At 44.9% G+C, this 16,749-nt stretch overlaps 1 protein-coding gene and 1 long non-coding RNA gene across 5 annotated transcripts in view; both read left to right on the top strand.

Moving 5' to 3' along the window:
* Nucleotides 1-16,749, top strand: part of LOC310713282 — a 93,703-nt gene that overhangs the window by 29,374 nt on the left and 47,580 nt on the right. The gene's annotated exons all lie outside the window — the stretch shown is intronic.
* Nucleotides 1-16,749, top strand: part of EFR3A (EFR3 homolog A) — an 84,497-nt gene that overhangs the window by 22,203 nt on the left and 45,545 nt on the right. For all 4 annotated transcript variants that reach the window (XM_083516662.1, XM_083516661.1, XM_083516660.1 and 1 more), the window contains exons 4-6: nt 1,903-2,030; nt 4,055-4,205; nt 6,289-6,410. In XM_083516662.1, coding sequence (XP_083372788.1) covers nt 1,903-2,030; nt 4,055-4,205; nt 6,289-6,410 — 401 coding nt within the window. The remainder of the gene's footprint in view (nt 1-1,902; nt 2,031-4,054; nt 4,206-6,288; nt 6,411-16,749) is intronic.

Below are 16,749 nucleotides of genomic sequence, written 5' to 3'. Positions count from 1 at the left end.
GGCGCAAAGCTCCTTGGCGTACTGTTGCATGCCTGGTGCGAGGTTTGCCTCAGCACAAGCGGAGCGTCACCTCCACAACTCCCCTCCTCGGCCTTGTTGACGTGGTGCAAAGGAAAGCAGAGCAATACCTTTGACACCAGCTTGGCTGCAGGAGTTACCAGAAGGAAGCATACCAGACTCCATCCAACCCTCTCAGGGACTCCATGCCAGATCTGTGTAGGGTTTGCTCCTTAGTCTTTTCTTCTCCCAAAGATGTCCCACCAAACAGCAGAGGACCAGAGTTTTCCTTCTCGTAGATGGGCCACCTTTCCCAGGCTGACCAGCCCCATCTGCCTTTCACTTCCCTCTACAGCACATGTAGAAACCACCTCCTTGACCATATGACCCACCCTTGATCTTCTCAGTCCACTGGAGCCTGTCTTTGCATGCAGGGGAAATCCCTAACTCGCTGAGGGTTTGAAACCCATTGGCTACCCTCACCAGGGCACCCTCCAGGATTTCAAACATGTCGTCTCTCCCAGTCCTACCTGGAGATATCGGGAAGTGAACCAGGGACCTTCTGCATGCAAAAGGCAGGTGCTCTACCACTGAGCTGTGGGAACCAGTTCCAAATAAGATGCAGCCATTCAAGTGCCCAACACTTCAAGCTATTATCCCTCGGAATATAAATATTGCCTCAAGCTAATGCATCAGCAACATTCCAGTACATTTAGGTTTAGTCCTGTGGGATATTGTAATTCTAATTATTTTTTTCCTTGTCTTGCTAATAACTCATTCATTTTTTAAAATTAAGTGGAGTGTGCTGATAATTTGCATACCTTGCCTTTCCACAATTTAATTTTGCCCTGTGGGAATAATTTCAAGATTATTGTTTTTATTTTTTTAAATAAGTACTTTGACTTGAATTCTTAATTCTCTGTGAAAGAATTTGAAATGCTCTGCCAAACATAATTTGCAAAAAGAAAAGAAGCACTATCCTTTCTGAAGTATTTCTTTATATCCAAGTAGCTCAAGATGGTGCTCTCTTGTCCTTCCCATCCCCAGCTTTTCCACACAATAACCCTGTGAGGGTAGCATAAGTGGAAAGGTGGTAACTGGTCCAAGATCAGCTAGTGGGGTTGAGATGTGCAATCTGAAACTGGATCTACTCAGTCCTGACACTCTGGCCATGTTGCCACAACTGGTCCTCTAGTAGATGTTTGGTGGAGGGGTGAGAGCCAGAATTTAGCAGTCTACAATCCTGCTTCTCTCCCCTTCCTATAATGTTCTAGAAAACAGGCATTCAGTGGCCAGTGTCTACACGAGTGCTTCCCAAACTTGGATCTTCACCGTTTTTTTGGACAACAACTCCCATCATCCCTAGCTCGCAGAACCAGTGGTCAGGGATGATGGGAATTGTAGTCTAAAAACAGCCAGAGACCCAAGTTTTGGAAACACTGGTCTACATTATTGACTCATTTATTTTATGATATTCGTATCCTTACTGTCTTCCATCATGCGACCTAAGATGGCATGTACAGTCATAACTTGTATCCCAAATGCCTTGTGAGTTGAACATTTTGCAAACCTTCTTTGGAACCCAAATGTCCTGCAGCCAATCGGAAGCCGCGCCTTGGTTTTCGAACATTTTGGAAGTCAAACAGACTTCTGGAACGGATCTCGTTCAACTTCCGAGCTACCACTGCACATAGTTCTCAGATGGTCACCCATCCAAACACTCACCAGACCTGGACCTGCTTAGCTTCAACAAGGTGGTGGCCTCATATGCCTTTGGTCCATTCCCCAGGACGCTATCTTCACCTAATCAATATCTGGCCATAGTATCCAAAGTGCAAATCATAAGTGATTTTTGTTACCAAGGAAAAAAGAAAAACATTGACTGGTGATTCTTCTTATGATTAGGATGGGCTTGTCAAAGCTGATATGGAGAAGCTGACTTTTTACGCTGTTTCTGCACCTGAGAAGCTCGATCGAATTGGTGCTTACTTAGCAGAGCGACTGAGCCGGGATGTTGTCAGACACCGTTACGGGTAAGCTTCTTACTCGTTAATGCTGATGTTATCTTCCCACCAGTGATTCTTTCAATTTCCCCCTGTAATCTGGGCTAGAACCATGGATGTTAGATAGTGGAGAGGGTGTCTGTGACTCAGGTTGAGCAGCAGTTAAAACCAGTGGGAACTTTTTGCAGGAACTAACCTGATATCAAGGGACGCGGGTGGCGCTGTGGGTTAAACCACAGAGCCTAGGACTTGCCGATCAGAAAGTCGGTGGTTTGAATCCCCATGACGGGGTGAGCTCCCATTGTTCGGTCCCTGCTCCTGCCAACCTAGCAGTTCGAAGCACATCAAAGTGCAAGTAGATAAATAGGTAGCGCTCCGGCAGGAAGGTAAACGGTGTTTCTGTGCACTGCTCTGGTTTGCCAGAAGTGGCTTAGTCATGCTGGCCACATGACCCGGAAGCTGCACGCTGGCTCCCTCGGACAATAAAGCAAGATGAGTGCCGCAACCCCAGAGTCGGTCACGACTGGAGCTAATGGTCAGGGGCCCCTTTACCTTTACCTTTAACCTGATATCAGAAGCCTGTCCTCGGAGGAACAGAAGCTTTGTAGGGCTAGAAGTTTTCATTTTCCTTTGTCTTAGGCCAAGCTTACACACTGGGTGTCCAGCTGTCATTTCAGCATGGCAAAATTCACTACGATCCACTTGACACAGCGATCACACATCTAAGAATCTGAACTGGGCAGCGTTCAAAGCGTGGTTGCAGTCAGGGAGAAAATGAGATGGTTTCATTTCACATTAGGCCCTGCTTGAAATTAGCCTGTGGTCCATTCACCATCTTTATAACTGTTCAGCAATGTTCTCCCGAGCTTGAATGATTGCATTCACACTTAGATGTAATTGCGAGCCATTATCAGTTGTTACTGTGAAAAGGACAGTGTTTTCTGTAAGCGACCTCAAGAACATATTACTCCTGAAGTGAGGTGAAGTTGAGTTAGGTGCCATCCCACCTCTTTTGCGATAGGTCTGGACCCGTCCCGCTTCTTATGAGCCTGATTCCATCTTCTAGCCTTGCCCAGGATAAAGCTATTTGTGGAGCTGAGAGTGGCAGAGGGTACCTCATTCTTCCAAGGCCAAAGCCCAACAGAGGCTTTGCCAGCCTCTCCTTGCTCCACAAACAGCTCTGGTCCAGGTCAAAGGATTTTTCAAAATGTGGGTGCAACCCTGCACAGCGTAGTATCCTGTGTATACCCATTGAAAAGAATTGGGGTGGTTTTAAGTCCACCTAAAAAGAAGGCTGGCGCTGTGGGTTAAACCACAGAGCCTAGGACTTGCCAATCAGAAGATTGGCAGTTCGAATCCCCATGATGGGGTGAGCTCCCGTTGCTCAGTCCCTGCTCCTGCCAACCTAGCAGTTTGAAAGCACTGCAAGTGCAAGTAGATAAATAGGTACCACTCTGGCGGGGAGGTAAACGGCATTTCCGTGCGCTGCTCTGGTTCGCCAGAAGCAGCTTAGTCATGCTGGCCACATGATCCAGAAGCTGTACGCCGGCTCCCTAGGCCAATAAAGCGAGATGAGCGCTGCAACCCCAAAGTCGGCCATGACTGGACCTAATGGTCAGGGGTCCCCTTTACCCCCTATATACCTTAAAGTTACAAAGTTATTCCGATGAACAGGTTAAATAGAAACTGTTGCAGGAGAGTAAGATCCCAGCAGAGCCAACGGATTGGGCCTGGTGGATTGGACTGGAAGGCTGGCTTTGTTGAAAGACCCAGCCTCTCCGGGGGGGGGGGGGGCAAAAAGGTTTGAAATACTGCTTTATAAGCTATTCCAAACCAGGTTGCCTCTTCCCTCCTCCCCTGGAGGATACAGCAGCACATCTAGAACGAGGGTGCTAGGAATGTAACTAAGCCTAGCGTGAAAGGAGGCCCCATGGAACGTAGCAGGACTTCCTTTCAGATAAATATGCATAGGAACAGACAAATATAGCTTATTTGTTTTCCTGAGTGCATGCGCTGCCTGACACCTGTGGATCTTTGCTTGCCTGTTCTCTCAGATACGTTTTGATTGCCATGGAAGCCCTGGACCAGCTTCTGATGGCCTGCCGCTCGCAGAGCATCAAACCGTTTGTCGAGAGCTTCCTTCATATGGTAGCTAAGCTGCTGGAGTCTGGAGAGCCAAAGCTGCAAGTTCTGGGGACCAATTCAGTAAGTAAACCAAAGCTCAGCTGAGCAGGGACCGCGGGAGCAGCGTAAACACTTTCAGTTCCTCTTTTGATGGCTGTAACGAAAGAGGGAAGCATCCTTACAGTTTTGATATCCCCTAGCAGGCAGGCAGAGATGACTAAGGACGATGGAGAACTCCAATGGAGTTCACATTTAAAAGTGAACTTACCTAATTTCAAAACAGTACACAAACTGAAACCCAGCCCTCCTCTGAAATTTGCACTTCTCTGAATTTTGCAGCGCTTAAGTAATGTGTGCAAAAATACATATACACGGGTAAGGTATGTTTCCGAGCACAATTCACAAGTGCTGACTTTTAAAGGTGCTGACCTTTAAAGCCCTAAATGGTCTCTGTCAAGTATACCTGAAGGAGCATCTCCACCCCCATCGTTCTGCCTGGACTGAGCAGAACTGAGGTCTAGCGTCAAGGGCCTTCTGTCGCTTCCCTCACTGCGAGAAGCAAAGCTACAGGGAACCAGGCAGAGGGCCTTCTTGGTGGTGGTGCCCACCCTGTGGAACGTCCACCCTCTATCTGAATTTTAGAAGACATCTGAAGGCAGCCCTGTTCAGGGAAGTTTTTAATGTGTGACATTTTGATGTATTTTTAATCTTTGTTGGAAGCTGCCCAGAGTGGCTTGGGGAAACCCAGCCAGATGGGCAGGGTACAAATAATAAATTATTATTATAAAGTGTGCATATAAATGAATATATTGCTGAAGATAACATAAGTATACATTAAGGGAAATTGCTTTGTATATCAGGCAGAATTTCACGCAAGTATGTGTACATTAGGAGAATATAAGACGAGCCCGTGGCTCATCTGTTCCATCATCCTTGTTCTCACAGTGACCACCCAGATCCCTGTGGGAAATTTGTGGAAGCAGAGCATTGCCATCATGGCTCCATGAATTTGCCCAATCACCTTTTAAAGCCATCCGAGTTGGTGGCTTTCCCTACGTCTTGTGGGAGGGTGTTCCACAGTTTAACTATGAACAAATAATTTCTTTTATCTGTCTTTAATCCTCCAACATTCATCTTTATTGGATGGCTACAAGATCTAGTGTTTTGAGAGAGGGAGAAGAACTTTTTTCTCTAAAAATGCCATACATAATTTTATACATCTCTGTCATGTCACCTCTTGCTCTTGTTTTCTCTAAACTTTAAAAAGTCCTTAGCGCTGCAGCCTTATCTTACAGGGGAGTTGCTCTATCTCCTTAATAATTTTGGCTGCCTTTTTTCTGAGGAATTAGCACTGAAAGGCTGGTGAATTTCCATGAGAACTGAAGTTAAGACTGGGGGGGGGAAATAGTACCCGAGAGAAGCCAAATTTGCCAATCCCTATTTCAGGTGAACTTTTGTTGAGCAAGAGGGAAGAAATGTCTGTCCCTCAAATATGTTGGATATAATACGTGCATTAAACACATCATAGTACCTCCCTAACTCTAGCAAATGTTGAAAATGGATGTATTTTGAGTTTCATTCTCCTCAGGTGATGTGATGTAGTTCTAAAATCTGTGCAAGCCTTCTCCATAGCAACACAAAAGATTCTACAGTCATAAGGAGGAAAGAGCTATTCTGAGATATCATAAATTATTTTCAATTCCTAACTTTTCAGGTGAATCAGGTTTCAAATTGGCCTCGTGCCTGGCTACAGCAGAAGGTACATTCACTGGAAATAAAGTAAACTTGATATTTCTAAGAATGTGCGCAGAGATAATTTGCTCCCTGAAAGTAGAACCTTGCCTGGATATTTATGGAAAGGCTGAATTTAACGTGGTGACTTTCAAAGCGAAGTTTTCACGTCTTAACTTCAAGATTTTAGGGGGCTGGTAAAACAAAGTTCACACAGATCTGTCTGCCCTGTGCCTGTAGCAAAGTTAAGAAAAACAAGTTTGGTAGCTGCCTCTGATTAAGTGCGCATCCAAGTTGATCTTGGTCTTTCAGTGTAACGCCACAAGGGACATATGCTTTAAGCCAGGAAAGTTGGCAATAGACTGTTATCTCTTTCAAGTATTACCTCTGACCATAAACCAATCTTGTATTCTCTTCCTTCTGATTTCCCTAGTTTGTTAAATTCGCAAACATTGAGGAAGATACTCCTTCATACCACAGGCGCTATGACTTCTTTGTTTCCCAGTTCAGCGCCATGTGCCATTCTTACCACGAGGATCCAGAAGTACAAAATGAGTAAGTAACCAGATATGCATGCAGGGCCAGGTTTAAGTTTGATGAGGCCCTAAGCTACTGAAGGTAATGGGGCCCTTTATATGTCCAGCTGTCCTTTGTCAACAACAAATTGTCGCTGTTTTTGTGTGTGTTGAATATATGCTATATGGTAATTTATGGACCTAATAGGTATCTAAAGCCGTTTGTGCATGTTGCCATGCAACCAGTCCATGCAGAATGTAGACACCCTATATATAGAAATGAGCAAACCAGTGATATTTTAGGGAGCAGGCTAGCAGGCGGGGCCCATTACTTACATCACAGTTACATCACAGGAACCTACACAGCACAAAACACTGTTGTAGTATGTAGGTTTTATTTTATTTGTTTTTTATCTTATATTTTGGAAATGTACATCCATGTTTTCTTCCCTTTACATTTTTTTTGGGGGGCATGAGAGTGGGCCCCTAAGCTATAGCTTGTTTAGCTTATACATAAATCTGGCACTGTGTGAGTATTTGCTTCAAGTCCTCTTCCTTGGGCCAGTTCTGGCATCCTGGCTTGTTCACTTCTGCCCAGTCACAGGGAGGTCTAAAATGAGCGTCTGTTTGCAGGATTGTAAACAGCTTTGCAGCCCAAAGCTAATAAAATGGTGTTCAATCAGATACGACAAATTACTGACTTGGTAACCTAAAAGCAATAAATTCGTTGCTGCGATGGTACAATTAATATTCCATAAGTTGATTGGGCTACATACCAGGAAAAAAACCTTCTCAAAGAAGCTGCCTGAATATTAGGATGCTAAATTCCTGCCTAATTTCAGCTGGTAACTAATTCAAGAAGGCTGGAACTGCAACACAAAAAGGCCAGTTTGCTAGTAATACTCAGCCGTCCTCTGGGATACGCGATGACTCTTGTCAATGCCCCATCTGAGGAGCAGAGTTTCTGGGCAGGGAAATATGGGACAAGGCAGTCCCTTAAATTCTCAGATATTTTTCATGGAAGCTCTAGACTTGCCAGATGTATGTTTCTTAATTGAGATTGTATCCCTGTCAAAACAGCTGGCTGACTGTTGTACTCGCTTCTCCTTGGAGGAGAGGAGTCAGAAGCTAAATTGCCTTGAAAATTTCCGTGAACTGCTTTCATTTGAAGCCTCTACTCGAGATCAACTGAGGGCTTGTCAGAGGAGAAGGGGGGAGCCCAGGTTTTTCTGCTCCTTCCCCACAGGAAATGAGTCACCAGCCTGCCCCGCAATGTCCCTTGTTGTCAGTCTGATTCACATGACCTCAATTCATCCCTAAATGTTTTCCACGTTGCAGTCAAAGTTGGCATTGCCCTGACAGAGCAGATGCTGTCCAAAATGGCCGCCTGATAGCCTGGTTCCCCCCACTTTTGCCTCTCTAGTTCAATATATGTCATGATTATTACTTTTTTGTGACACCAGAAAATATATATATACCCTATTTTTTGCTCTATAAGACTCACTTTTTCCCTCCTAAAAAGTAAGGGAAAATTTGTGTGAGTCTTATGGAACGAATGCAGGCTGCGCAGCTATCCCAGAAGCCAGAACAGCAAGAGGGATTGCTGCTTTCACTGCGCAGCGATCCCTCTTGCTGTTCTGGCTTCTGAGATTCAGAATATTTTTTCCCCTTGTTTTTGTTACCATAAAGCACCAATGCTGCAGCAAGCAAAGGCTCCAGCAGCTCAGTCAGCTGCTTGTGGCTGGAAAGCCAGACAGGATGTTTGTGACTGTTGCCATGGAAACAAAGGGGCAGTCCAATCTGTACTGAGCACCGGATGTTAGCTCAGTGTGTGTGTCATATGACCCGTACTGGAAGTACATGGGTGGAGTTTCTTCTTGCTGTTGTCGAGTGCAGACATGTTTCTCTGTACTGATATGAGAGACAGAAATAAAAGATGTAAATAGTTTTCTGTCTGCTTCTTTCCCCTCATGGGGGACACCAAAGGGGGAGAGATGATGAACGGTGTGTTCCTCTCACACATCTGAGATGAATCGCCGAGACCTCGCCTGCTTATCAGCAGAGTGGAGACGCGGGGAGGTAGACAGGAATATCTGCCGGTGCCTACGCTGTGGCACATTCCTCTGACCAGGCGGAATTCCAACAGTGGCAGCCTTCGGATGGTTGCTGTTTTCTTCGATCCATCGGACATCTGGATGAGAGGCTGGTGAAACGTCCTCCTCTGCTCCATGGAAGCCTGATTGGAGAGGCTGATTCTCTGCAGCCAGAAGCTGACCAGAAGAAGCTGACAGCCAAGCCGAAGCTCAAGGTATGAGACTTTTAAGGGCTTAAAAGTGTGAATGCAGGTGATTCATTCTCTGCTTCACGTAGAGCGTGTGTGGGAAAGCAGCTCCAACTTAGAAGAGGCCTGCATACCAGGCATATTTGTGGTTTCCTGTCCAAGGAAAGGAATGCACTGTTGCCTAGCAACGTCCTTCAGAAGGCTGTGCCTCAGAGAGGAGAAATGGAAAGTTACTCGAGAGGGCTGGACAGTCAGTTTTGTTATGACTAGGTCCTCACGAACTGCTGGAAGGGACTTTCCAACGCAGCCAGAGTCAGAGTTGCCAGGTGTCAAGGGTGTAAACAAGCCAGCTATTGGATTTTAGAGGCTTGTGTTTTAGAGTCAATGCAAGGACTCAAAATGGATGCCAAGAAGGGGGGAGGTTTGCCTTCTCCACCCCTCCTGACCAATGACAATTATTCATCTTGGTCTGTAAAGATGAAGGCCCTGCTGCAGAATCAGAGACTGTTTGAGGTGATTGAGAATCCCATCCCTGCAGCACCAACGCGTGCTTGGGAGTCACAGAATGTGAAGGCTAGGACTGCTATAATTCTGTGTGTATCAGACTCGCAGCTTGTGCATATACAGCATTTGGAATTTGCGCAAGAGGTTTGGAACGCGCTGCGTACAACGCATCAGAGAGATGCCGGTTCTTCAGCGTTGCTGTATTTTGAGAAGTTGACCAATCTGAGATTAGCGCCTGATGGAGATGTTCAAGCGCACCTGACAGAGATGAAGTTTCTGCGTCAACAGATGGTGGAACGCAATTTCCGTCTACAGGAGGAAGTGTTTTGCTTCATGATGATAAACAGCCTTAGCCGCACCTACAAGGTTGTTGCCAGTCAGCTTGGTTCGCTACCTGCTCAGGATCTAACCGCGGAAAGAGTGTCTGCTGTGGTCCTGAACGAACACGACAGACTTGCTGCACTGGAAGTGAAAGACAGAGGGAGGCAAGAACAGAGTTCGAATCTTCCCACTGCTGGTGATGCTGTAGCATTGAGTGCCGTCCAATGCTATAATTGTGGACAGACTGGGCATCTACAGCGGAACTGTAAGCAGCCACGACAGTCAAAAGGAGCCAAGGACAGCTCTACGAAGCCTGAGGCGTCAAGCAAAAGCCGTACCAACTGCCAGATGAAACCTGCAAAGGCGATGATGGCGAAAGGAACCACGCCAGATGTTGGGAACGCATTCATAATCGACACCGGCGCCACGAAGCATCTCTGCCCACACAGAGGACTGTTTTCGACGTTGAAGAAGCAAAGCTTCACTGTGAAACAAGCCAACGGTCAAGAACTGGAAGCGACCGGAATTGGAACTGTGTATCTTGAGAGTCTGAACTTGACTATAAGCGATGTTTACCTGGTTCCAGAACTGAAATTTAGTCTGCTGAGTGCTTCGCAGATTGCAAAGAAGGGACTAAAACTGTACTATGATGCTAAAAGATGCAAGATCTACAAAAATGGAGAACTGTTTCTTACCGCCAAAGAGAAAGATGGACTGTATTTGTTGACTTTTGATCAAAGTGATTACATGAAATGTAATACTTCTGATTCTAACGAAATTTCTCTTGCAGGTCTGACCAGTGTGAGCACCAAGAAGGTGGCTAAAAAGGTCGACAGAGCTTTTCAGCGGGTGTATGCTGATGTGATTGGTCCCCTAGAACCATCTAGAGGCGGTGCAAAATATTACCTTTTGTGTGTTGATTGTTACACTAATTATTCTTGGGTTTACTTGATGAAGAAACCGCAGGAAACTTTAGAAAAGTTTCAGGAGTTTTGTGACAAGGTTAAAAGTATGCATGATGCTAACATTGATTGTCTTTTCACAGATGACAAGCCAGTTTTTCTTTTACAGGATTTCCAGAGGTTCCTGGATGAGAAAGGGATAAGACACAAACTTGCTAGTTCCGAAGAAGCGTGGAAGAAATGTGTCTGTGTTAGGGTGAACAAAGAATTGCAAAAGGGGATGCATGCGCAATTGCTGAGTTCACATTTACCACATGATTATTGGGCCGAATCTTTAGCGTCCTATCTTCATGTGTGGTTGAGAAAAGTCTCAACAGAGTTGGGATGTTCTCCTTTTGAGAAGCTGTTTAATAGAAAACCTTCTGTTGCCTATTTCAAGGTTTTCGGGTCTCATGTGAGAACAGAAGCTCCAAATGGGGTAAAGAATGCCAGAGGCATCTTTGTGGGTTATGAAAAAGGTCTCTACAGAGTAATTTTGTCTGAATCTGGTAAGGTGATTCTCACAAAGTTTCTAGAGAGTGCTCCTGAACAGGAGAGAGTGATTGTTCACACTTATTCCACAGATGATTCTGATGATTCTGATGATGAGTTTGATCTCATTGAGTTCAGTGGTACTGATGATGATGACACTGATAGCTCAGACAGCTCAGTTGTCACAGTCATTGAGAGGAAATCTCAAGTAATGACTAGACCCTCAGAAGAGGAGGATGAACCACTGATTAAGCTTAGTACTGGTTCTTCAGAGAGTTCAGAGGCTGAACCAGAAAGCAGAGAAGAGCAGCAGCTCTTACGTAGGTCTGAGAGAGCAACGAAGGGTGTACCACCCAAGAGGTATTCAAAGGAGTTTGCTAACCTTGCATATGTTGCTGTTGTAAACGATCAAGGACAGATTGAAGCTGTGTCTAAGTCAGAGACAAAGGCACAACAGAGAGTTGTTAACCAAGGTAATGTGAAGTCACACAACCAGAGAGGTACATTGGTAAAACCAGTGGCGGGTAGTTCCAAGGGTGGAACTGAAACAACAGGGGAATGTTATAAGTATAACAACTGTTTGTCTTCTCCTCTGGATGACGCTTTGCTCGCAGCACGCATTAATACTTTAGGGGGAGGATGTTACCATAAAGCACCAATGCTGCAGCAAGCAAAGGCTCCAGCAGCTCAGTCAGCTGCTTGTGGCTGGAAAGCCAGACAGGATGTTTGTGACTGTTGCCATGGAAACAAAGGGGCAGTCCAATCTGTACTGAGCACCGGATGTTAGCTCAGTGTGTGTGTCATATGACCCGTACTGGAAGTACATGGGTGGAGTTTCTTCTTGCTGTTGTCGAGTGCAGACATGTTTCTCTGTACTGATATGAGAGACAGAAATAAAAGATGTAAATAGTTTTCTGTCTGCTTCTTTCCCCTCATGGGGGACACCAAAGGGGGAGAGATGATGAACGGTGTGTTCCTCTCACACATCTGAGATGAATCGCCGAGACCTCGCCTGCTTATCAGCAGAGTGGAGACGCGGGGAGGTAGACAGGAATATCTGCCGGTGCCTACGCTGTGGCACATTCCTCTGACCAGGCGGAATTCCAACAGTTTTCCTCCTCCAAAAACTAGGTGCGTCTTGTGGTCTGGTGTGTCTTATAGAGCGAAAAATACGGTATATTGTGAAGTTGTAGCTGTCTGTCCCTGTTCAAAATGGTTGCCCCATAGTCTGCAATAACACTATCCACCCTTCCGTAGCCACCTCAGCATTCTCACCATTTAATTCTGCAGTGTGCATATTCCAGACTGTCAAGATTATATAGGAGGAGGGGGAAATCTCAAACCTATGTTTTGCTACCATTGCACCCGCCTTAAATGGGTCTTTATCACCAAGCCGAGAAACCTTTTTACAGACCCTCGCAAGTGTCCCTATTTTGCAGGGACAGTCCTGGATTTACAGAAGCTGTCCCGGTTTCTGATTTGATCCCAGAATACCCCACTTTTCCTTGGGACGTCCCTGTTTTCATCGGAGAAATGTTGGAGGGTATAGAGTTATACGACCCCAGAGCCAAGGAGATAAGTAATTATACAACCTTTAGAAGACATGTGAAGGCAGCCCTGTATAGGGAAGCTTTTAAATCATGTTTAGGGAAACTAAGGCCCGGGGGCCGGATCTGGCCCAATTGCCTTCTAAATCTGGCCCGCGGACAGTCCAGGAATCAGCGTGTTTTTACATGAGTAGAATGTGTGCTTTTATTTAAAATGCATCTCTAGGTTATTTGTGGGGCTTGCCTGGTATTTTTACATGAGTAGAATGTGTGCTTTTATTTAAAATGCATCTCTGGGTTATTTGTGGGGCATAGGAATTCGTTCATTTTTTCCCCTTCAAAATATAGTCTGGCCCCCCACAAGGTCTGAGGGTCAGTGGACTGGCCCCCTGCTGAAAAAGTTTGCTAGCCCCTGTTTTAAATGTTTATTGTTTTGTTATGTTTTTATATAATGGAGGTTGCCCAGAGTGGCTGGGGCAACCCAATCAGATGGGCAGGGTATTATTATTATTATTATTATTATTATTATTATTATTATTATGGAATAGGATATACCTATTTTCATTGGAGAAATGTTAGAGGATGTGTTTTTATCACAAATACAGTGGTGCCTCACAAGATGATGAGAATCCGTTCTGTGATTCTCTTCGTCTAGCGGTTTTTCGTCTTGCGAAGCAAGCCCATTGATGGATTAGCGGATTAGCGCTACTAGCGGCTTTTAGCGGCTTATCTGCTGATCGGATCAGCTGATAAGCGGCTTAGCGGCTTAGAAAAAGGGGGGAGGGGAAAAAAACCCAGGAGGAACTCGCAAGACATTGTCTTGCCCATAGGAAATTCGTTTTGCGAAGCACCTCCAAAACGGAAAACTCTTTCGTCTAGCGAGTTTTCCGTCTTGCGAGGCATTCGTCTTGCGGGGCACCACTGTAGTTTGTTTCTTGAAGGAAGCAATCTATGTAAGCATATTGCATTCGCCTCAGTCCTGTTTCCGATCTCACGTTCGAGAAGGCTGGAGCTGCAGCACAGATTATTCCAGAAAGTTCTGACAGATTTTCAGGTGCTCCCCACCCTCCTGTCAGCTGCAGGGGCCTAGGCGTCCTCACTCAATTCGTTTCTGATTCAAATTGTCTCCAGTGTCAGCCTTCCATCTGAAACACTGTTTCTATTCATAAACATTCATCTTATGGCAATCTCTTTTCCTAAAATAAACTGCTGTGGGTCATGTGTCGGCGTTTTTAATCTCCGGAGCTAGAATTCTGAATGTAGCTTTGGAAAGCAGACGTTGTTAAGGGTACATGCAGTTATAAAATACCTCAAACGGCAGTGTACTGACTTACCGCTGAGGAAATTCACAAATGAATAAAGTAAGATGGATTATGTATGTTTCACCCTGCAGTTTGCTCATGTCCTTTTAGTGACTTGCGCGCAAATAATTATTGCATCTCGATTTTAAGATAATGTATCATGGGAAACCTCAAACAACAAGAGTCTTATGGCACCTTTAGAGAGCAATGCTTGCAGCCAACTAAGTCCTACACAGAGTAGAACCATTGATATTAAAGGAATTCTTCCTGTTTGTTAATTTTAGTCTATCTAGCCTGAGGCTACGGTGTTAACAAATGAATGGGACTCTAGTCTTTAAAATGCCACAATATTCTTTGATGCTTTTGCTGCAGTGGGAAATGTGCTCAGCTAGAAGGACTATTTTGGATTTATTTGAATGGATGATTTACCATCCTATTTATTTTATATCTTAAACGTATATCTGTGAAATGGATCTTGCACAAATGAACTAAGGCCCAAATGTTAGAAGAGAAAACCGAAATATTGTTTGTGTGCCTGTACACAACCAATGAGCCAGTGTGGTGTAGTGGTTAAGAGCGGTAGTCACGTAATCTGGGAAACCGGGTTCGCGTCTCCGCTCCTCCACATGCAGCTGCTGGGTGACCTTGGGCCAGTCACACTTCTGTGAAGTCTCTCAGCCCCACTCACCTCACAGAGTGTTTGTTGTGGGGGAGGAAGGGAAAGGAGAATGTTAGCCGCTTTGAGACTCCTGAAGGGGAGTGAAAGGCGGGATATCAAATCCAAACTCTTCTCTTCTTCTTCTTGTACAATGAAGTTGTTACTCTGGTCTTTAGCTCCCTCTAGTGAAAATATGGGTGGTTTTTTGTTTTGTTTTTTGCACAAAAGAAAGGTAAGAATGATCTTTCTGAGGCCTTGTTTACGGTACTTAAGTGAATTGCACGTGAATTGCACTGAGGCAGGCCTAAATGCCAATGTTTGTTTCTTATTAAATTTATATGTCACCACCCTTACCTCAAATTCTGTCACGCTGAAAAATGGCTTGGAGCAACATGACCCTAACAATCGCTTTCCCTTCATATGAATACCCAAACCTTACGATTCTCTTCAAAGGCCATACTTCAAATGTCCCTGATTAGAGAACCTTTTCAGTGGTAACTCTCTCACTGTTGGGCTAATCTCATCCATCAGTTTTTTCCTCACCTTCCTAGGGGACCTTTTTAAGCTTTCTAAATAAATTCTGCTCTTTTTGCTGATCAGAAGGTCGGCGGTTCGAATCCCCACGACGGAGTGAGCTCCCGTTGCTTGGTCCCAGCTCCTGCCAACCTAGCAGTTCAAATGCACATCAAAGTGCAAGTAGATAAATAGGTACCGCTCCGGCAGAAAGGTAAACGCCGTTTCCGTGCGCTGCTCTGGTTCGCCAGAAGCGGCTTAGTCATGCTGGCCACATGACCTGGAAGCTGTATGCCGGCTCCCTCGGCCAGTAAAGCGGGATGAGCGCCGCAACCCCAGAGTCGGCCACGACTGGACCTAATGGTCAGGGGTCCCTTTACCTTTACCTTTACCTTTAACCTCATCTCTTAATCTTAACCATCGCAACACTGCCCCTAATAACTGCCAGCACTCATGAAAACCACAACGCAGAGAATCAAAACCCTCCACCAGTCAGAACATGCCAGCAGAGACTCAAATAATTAATACCAGTAGAATGCTTAAATTACATTAAAACGGTGTTAAAATGGCATTTTAAAGCCTGGGAGAATAAAGGCCTCACACGAATGTGGACATCTTTTTGAGGCAAGCGTTCCACAGCTGGATGCTGGAGGTCATTTTCCTTGTTGCAAATTTTATCATGAAGAGGACATAGAGCAGGGCCTCTGTAAGTGATTGTAGGGCTCAGGTATGTATTTATGGGAAGAGACAATCCTTTAGCTGTTGAGGCCCCAATCTGTGCAGGACTTTTTAGTTCAAAACCAATACAGTGGTACCTTGGTTTACGAACTTAATCCATACCAGAAGTCTGTTCTTAAAGCAAAGCGTGCTTTCCCATAGCAGCGGGGGACCCAATTTATAAATGGAGCACACTCGACAGGAAGCGGAACAGTGTTCTGCTTCCAAGGCAAAGTTCACAAACCAAAACACCTACTTCTGGGTTTGCAGCATTCTTAATCCATGTTGTTCATTAACTAAGCTGTTCTTAAACCAAGGTACCACTGTAATTTGGATTGGGCCCAGAAATGTATCAGGAGCCAACAAAGGCTCCAAAGAGGCAGTGGAATATGTCTGTACCACATAATGTTCATATCACATAAGCTAAATGCTACCAAAAAAAGGAGAGGTGAGGTCTCTATAACTATCCTGGCAGATCTTCCAGAGAGAGCCTAACACACTTCTCAACCTATATAAGGCTTCATTGGGCTCAAACTCATTGCTGAGGAAACATCTCAGGTGGCTTCCTCAGCAGGGCCAAGTGGAGTAGTCCATGGTCCTGAACGCTTTCTGCCTGACACGGACTTTGATTTCTTTTTGTTTCCTCAGCAAACCTTATACTCCCATAGAACTTCCCCCAATGGCTATGACAACATTGTCTCATACTGAATGTAAAAAAACTGTGGGGGGAAAAGACTCTTATGAATTGAAAGGGGAGACGTTGTATGTACTTTTCCTTGTTTATTTGTTTGTTCTGCTTCCAAGGCAAAGTTCACAAACCAATATGTCTTGTATTACGGGGAAAAAAATCTTTTAATAAAAACTAATTTAAAAAAGAAATAAAGACCAGGACCTGGTATAAGGTCACTTCCTGTGTTCCTACTATACTAGTGTGAGGAAACTGGCAGAAGTTTATATTCAGGTTGCAGATAAAGTAAAAACGAATCCTAATGTAATGAATCCAGTAGACTGAAAAGCCACTAATAAAACACTTTTAAAAAGTGTTGGGAATGTGCTCGTGGACTTGAATGAAGCTGTGGAAGAGCAAATCCTTATAATTATTTG

The sequence above is a fragment of the Podarcis liolepis genome (assembly GCF_965112155.1).
Source record: "Podarcis liolepis genome assembly, chromosome: 8".
NCBI lineage: Eukaryota > Metazoa > Chordata > Lepidosauria > Squamata > Lacertidae > Podarcis > Podarcis liolepis.
Note: the sequence above shows the minus strand (reverse complement) of the source record. Positions and strands in the feature narration are given on the sequence as shown.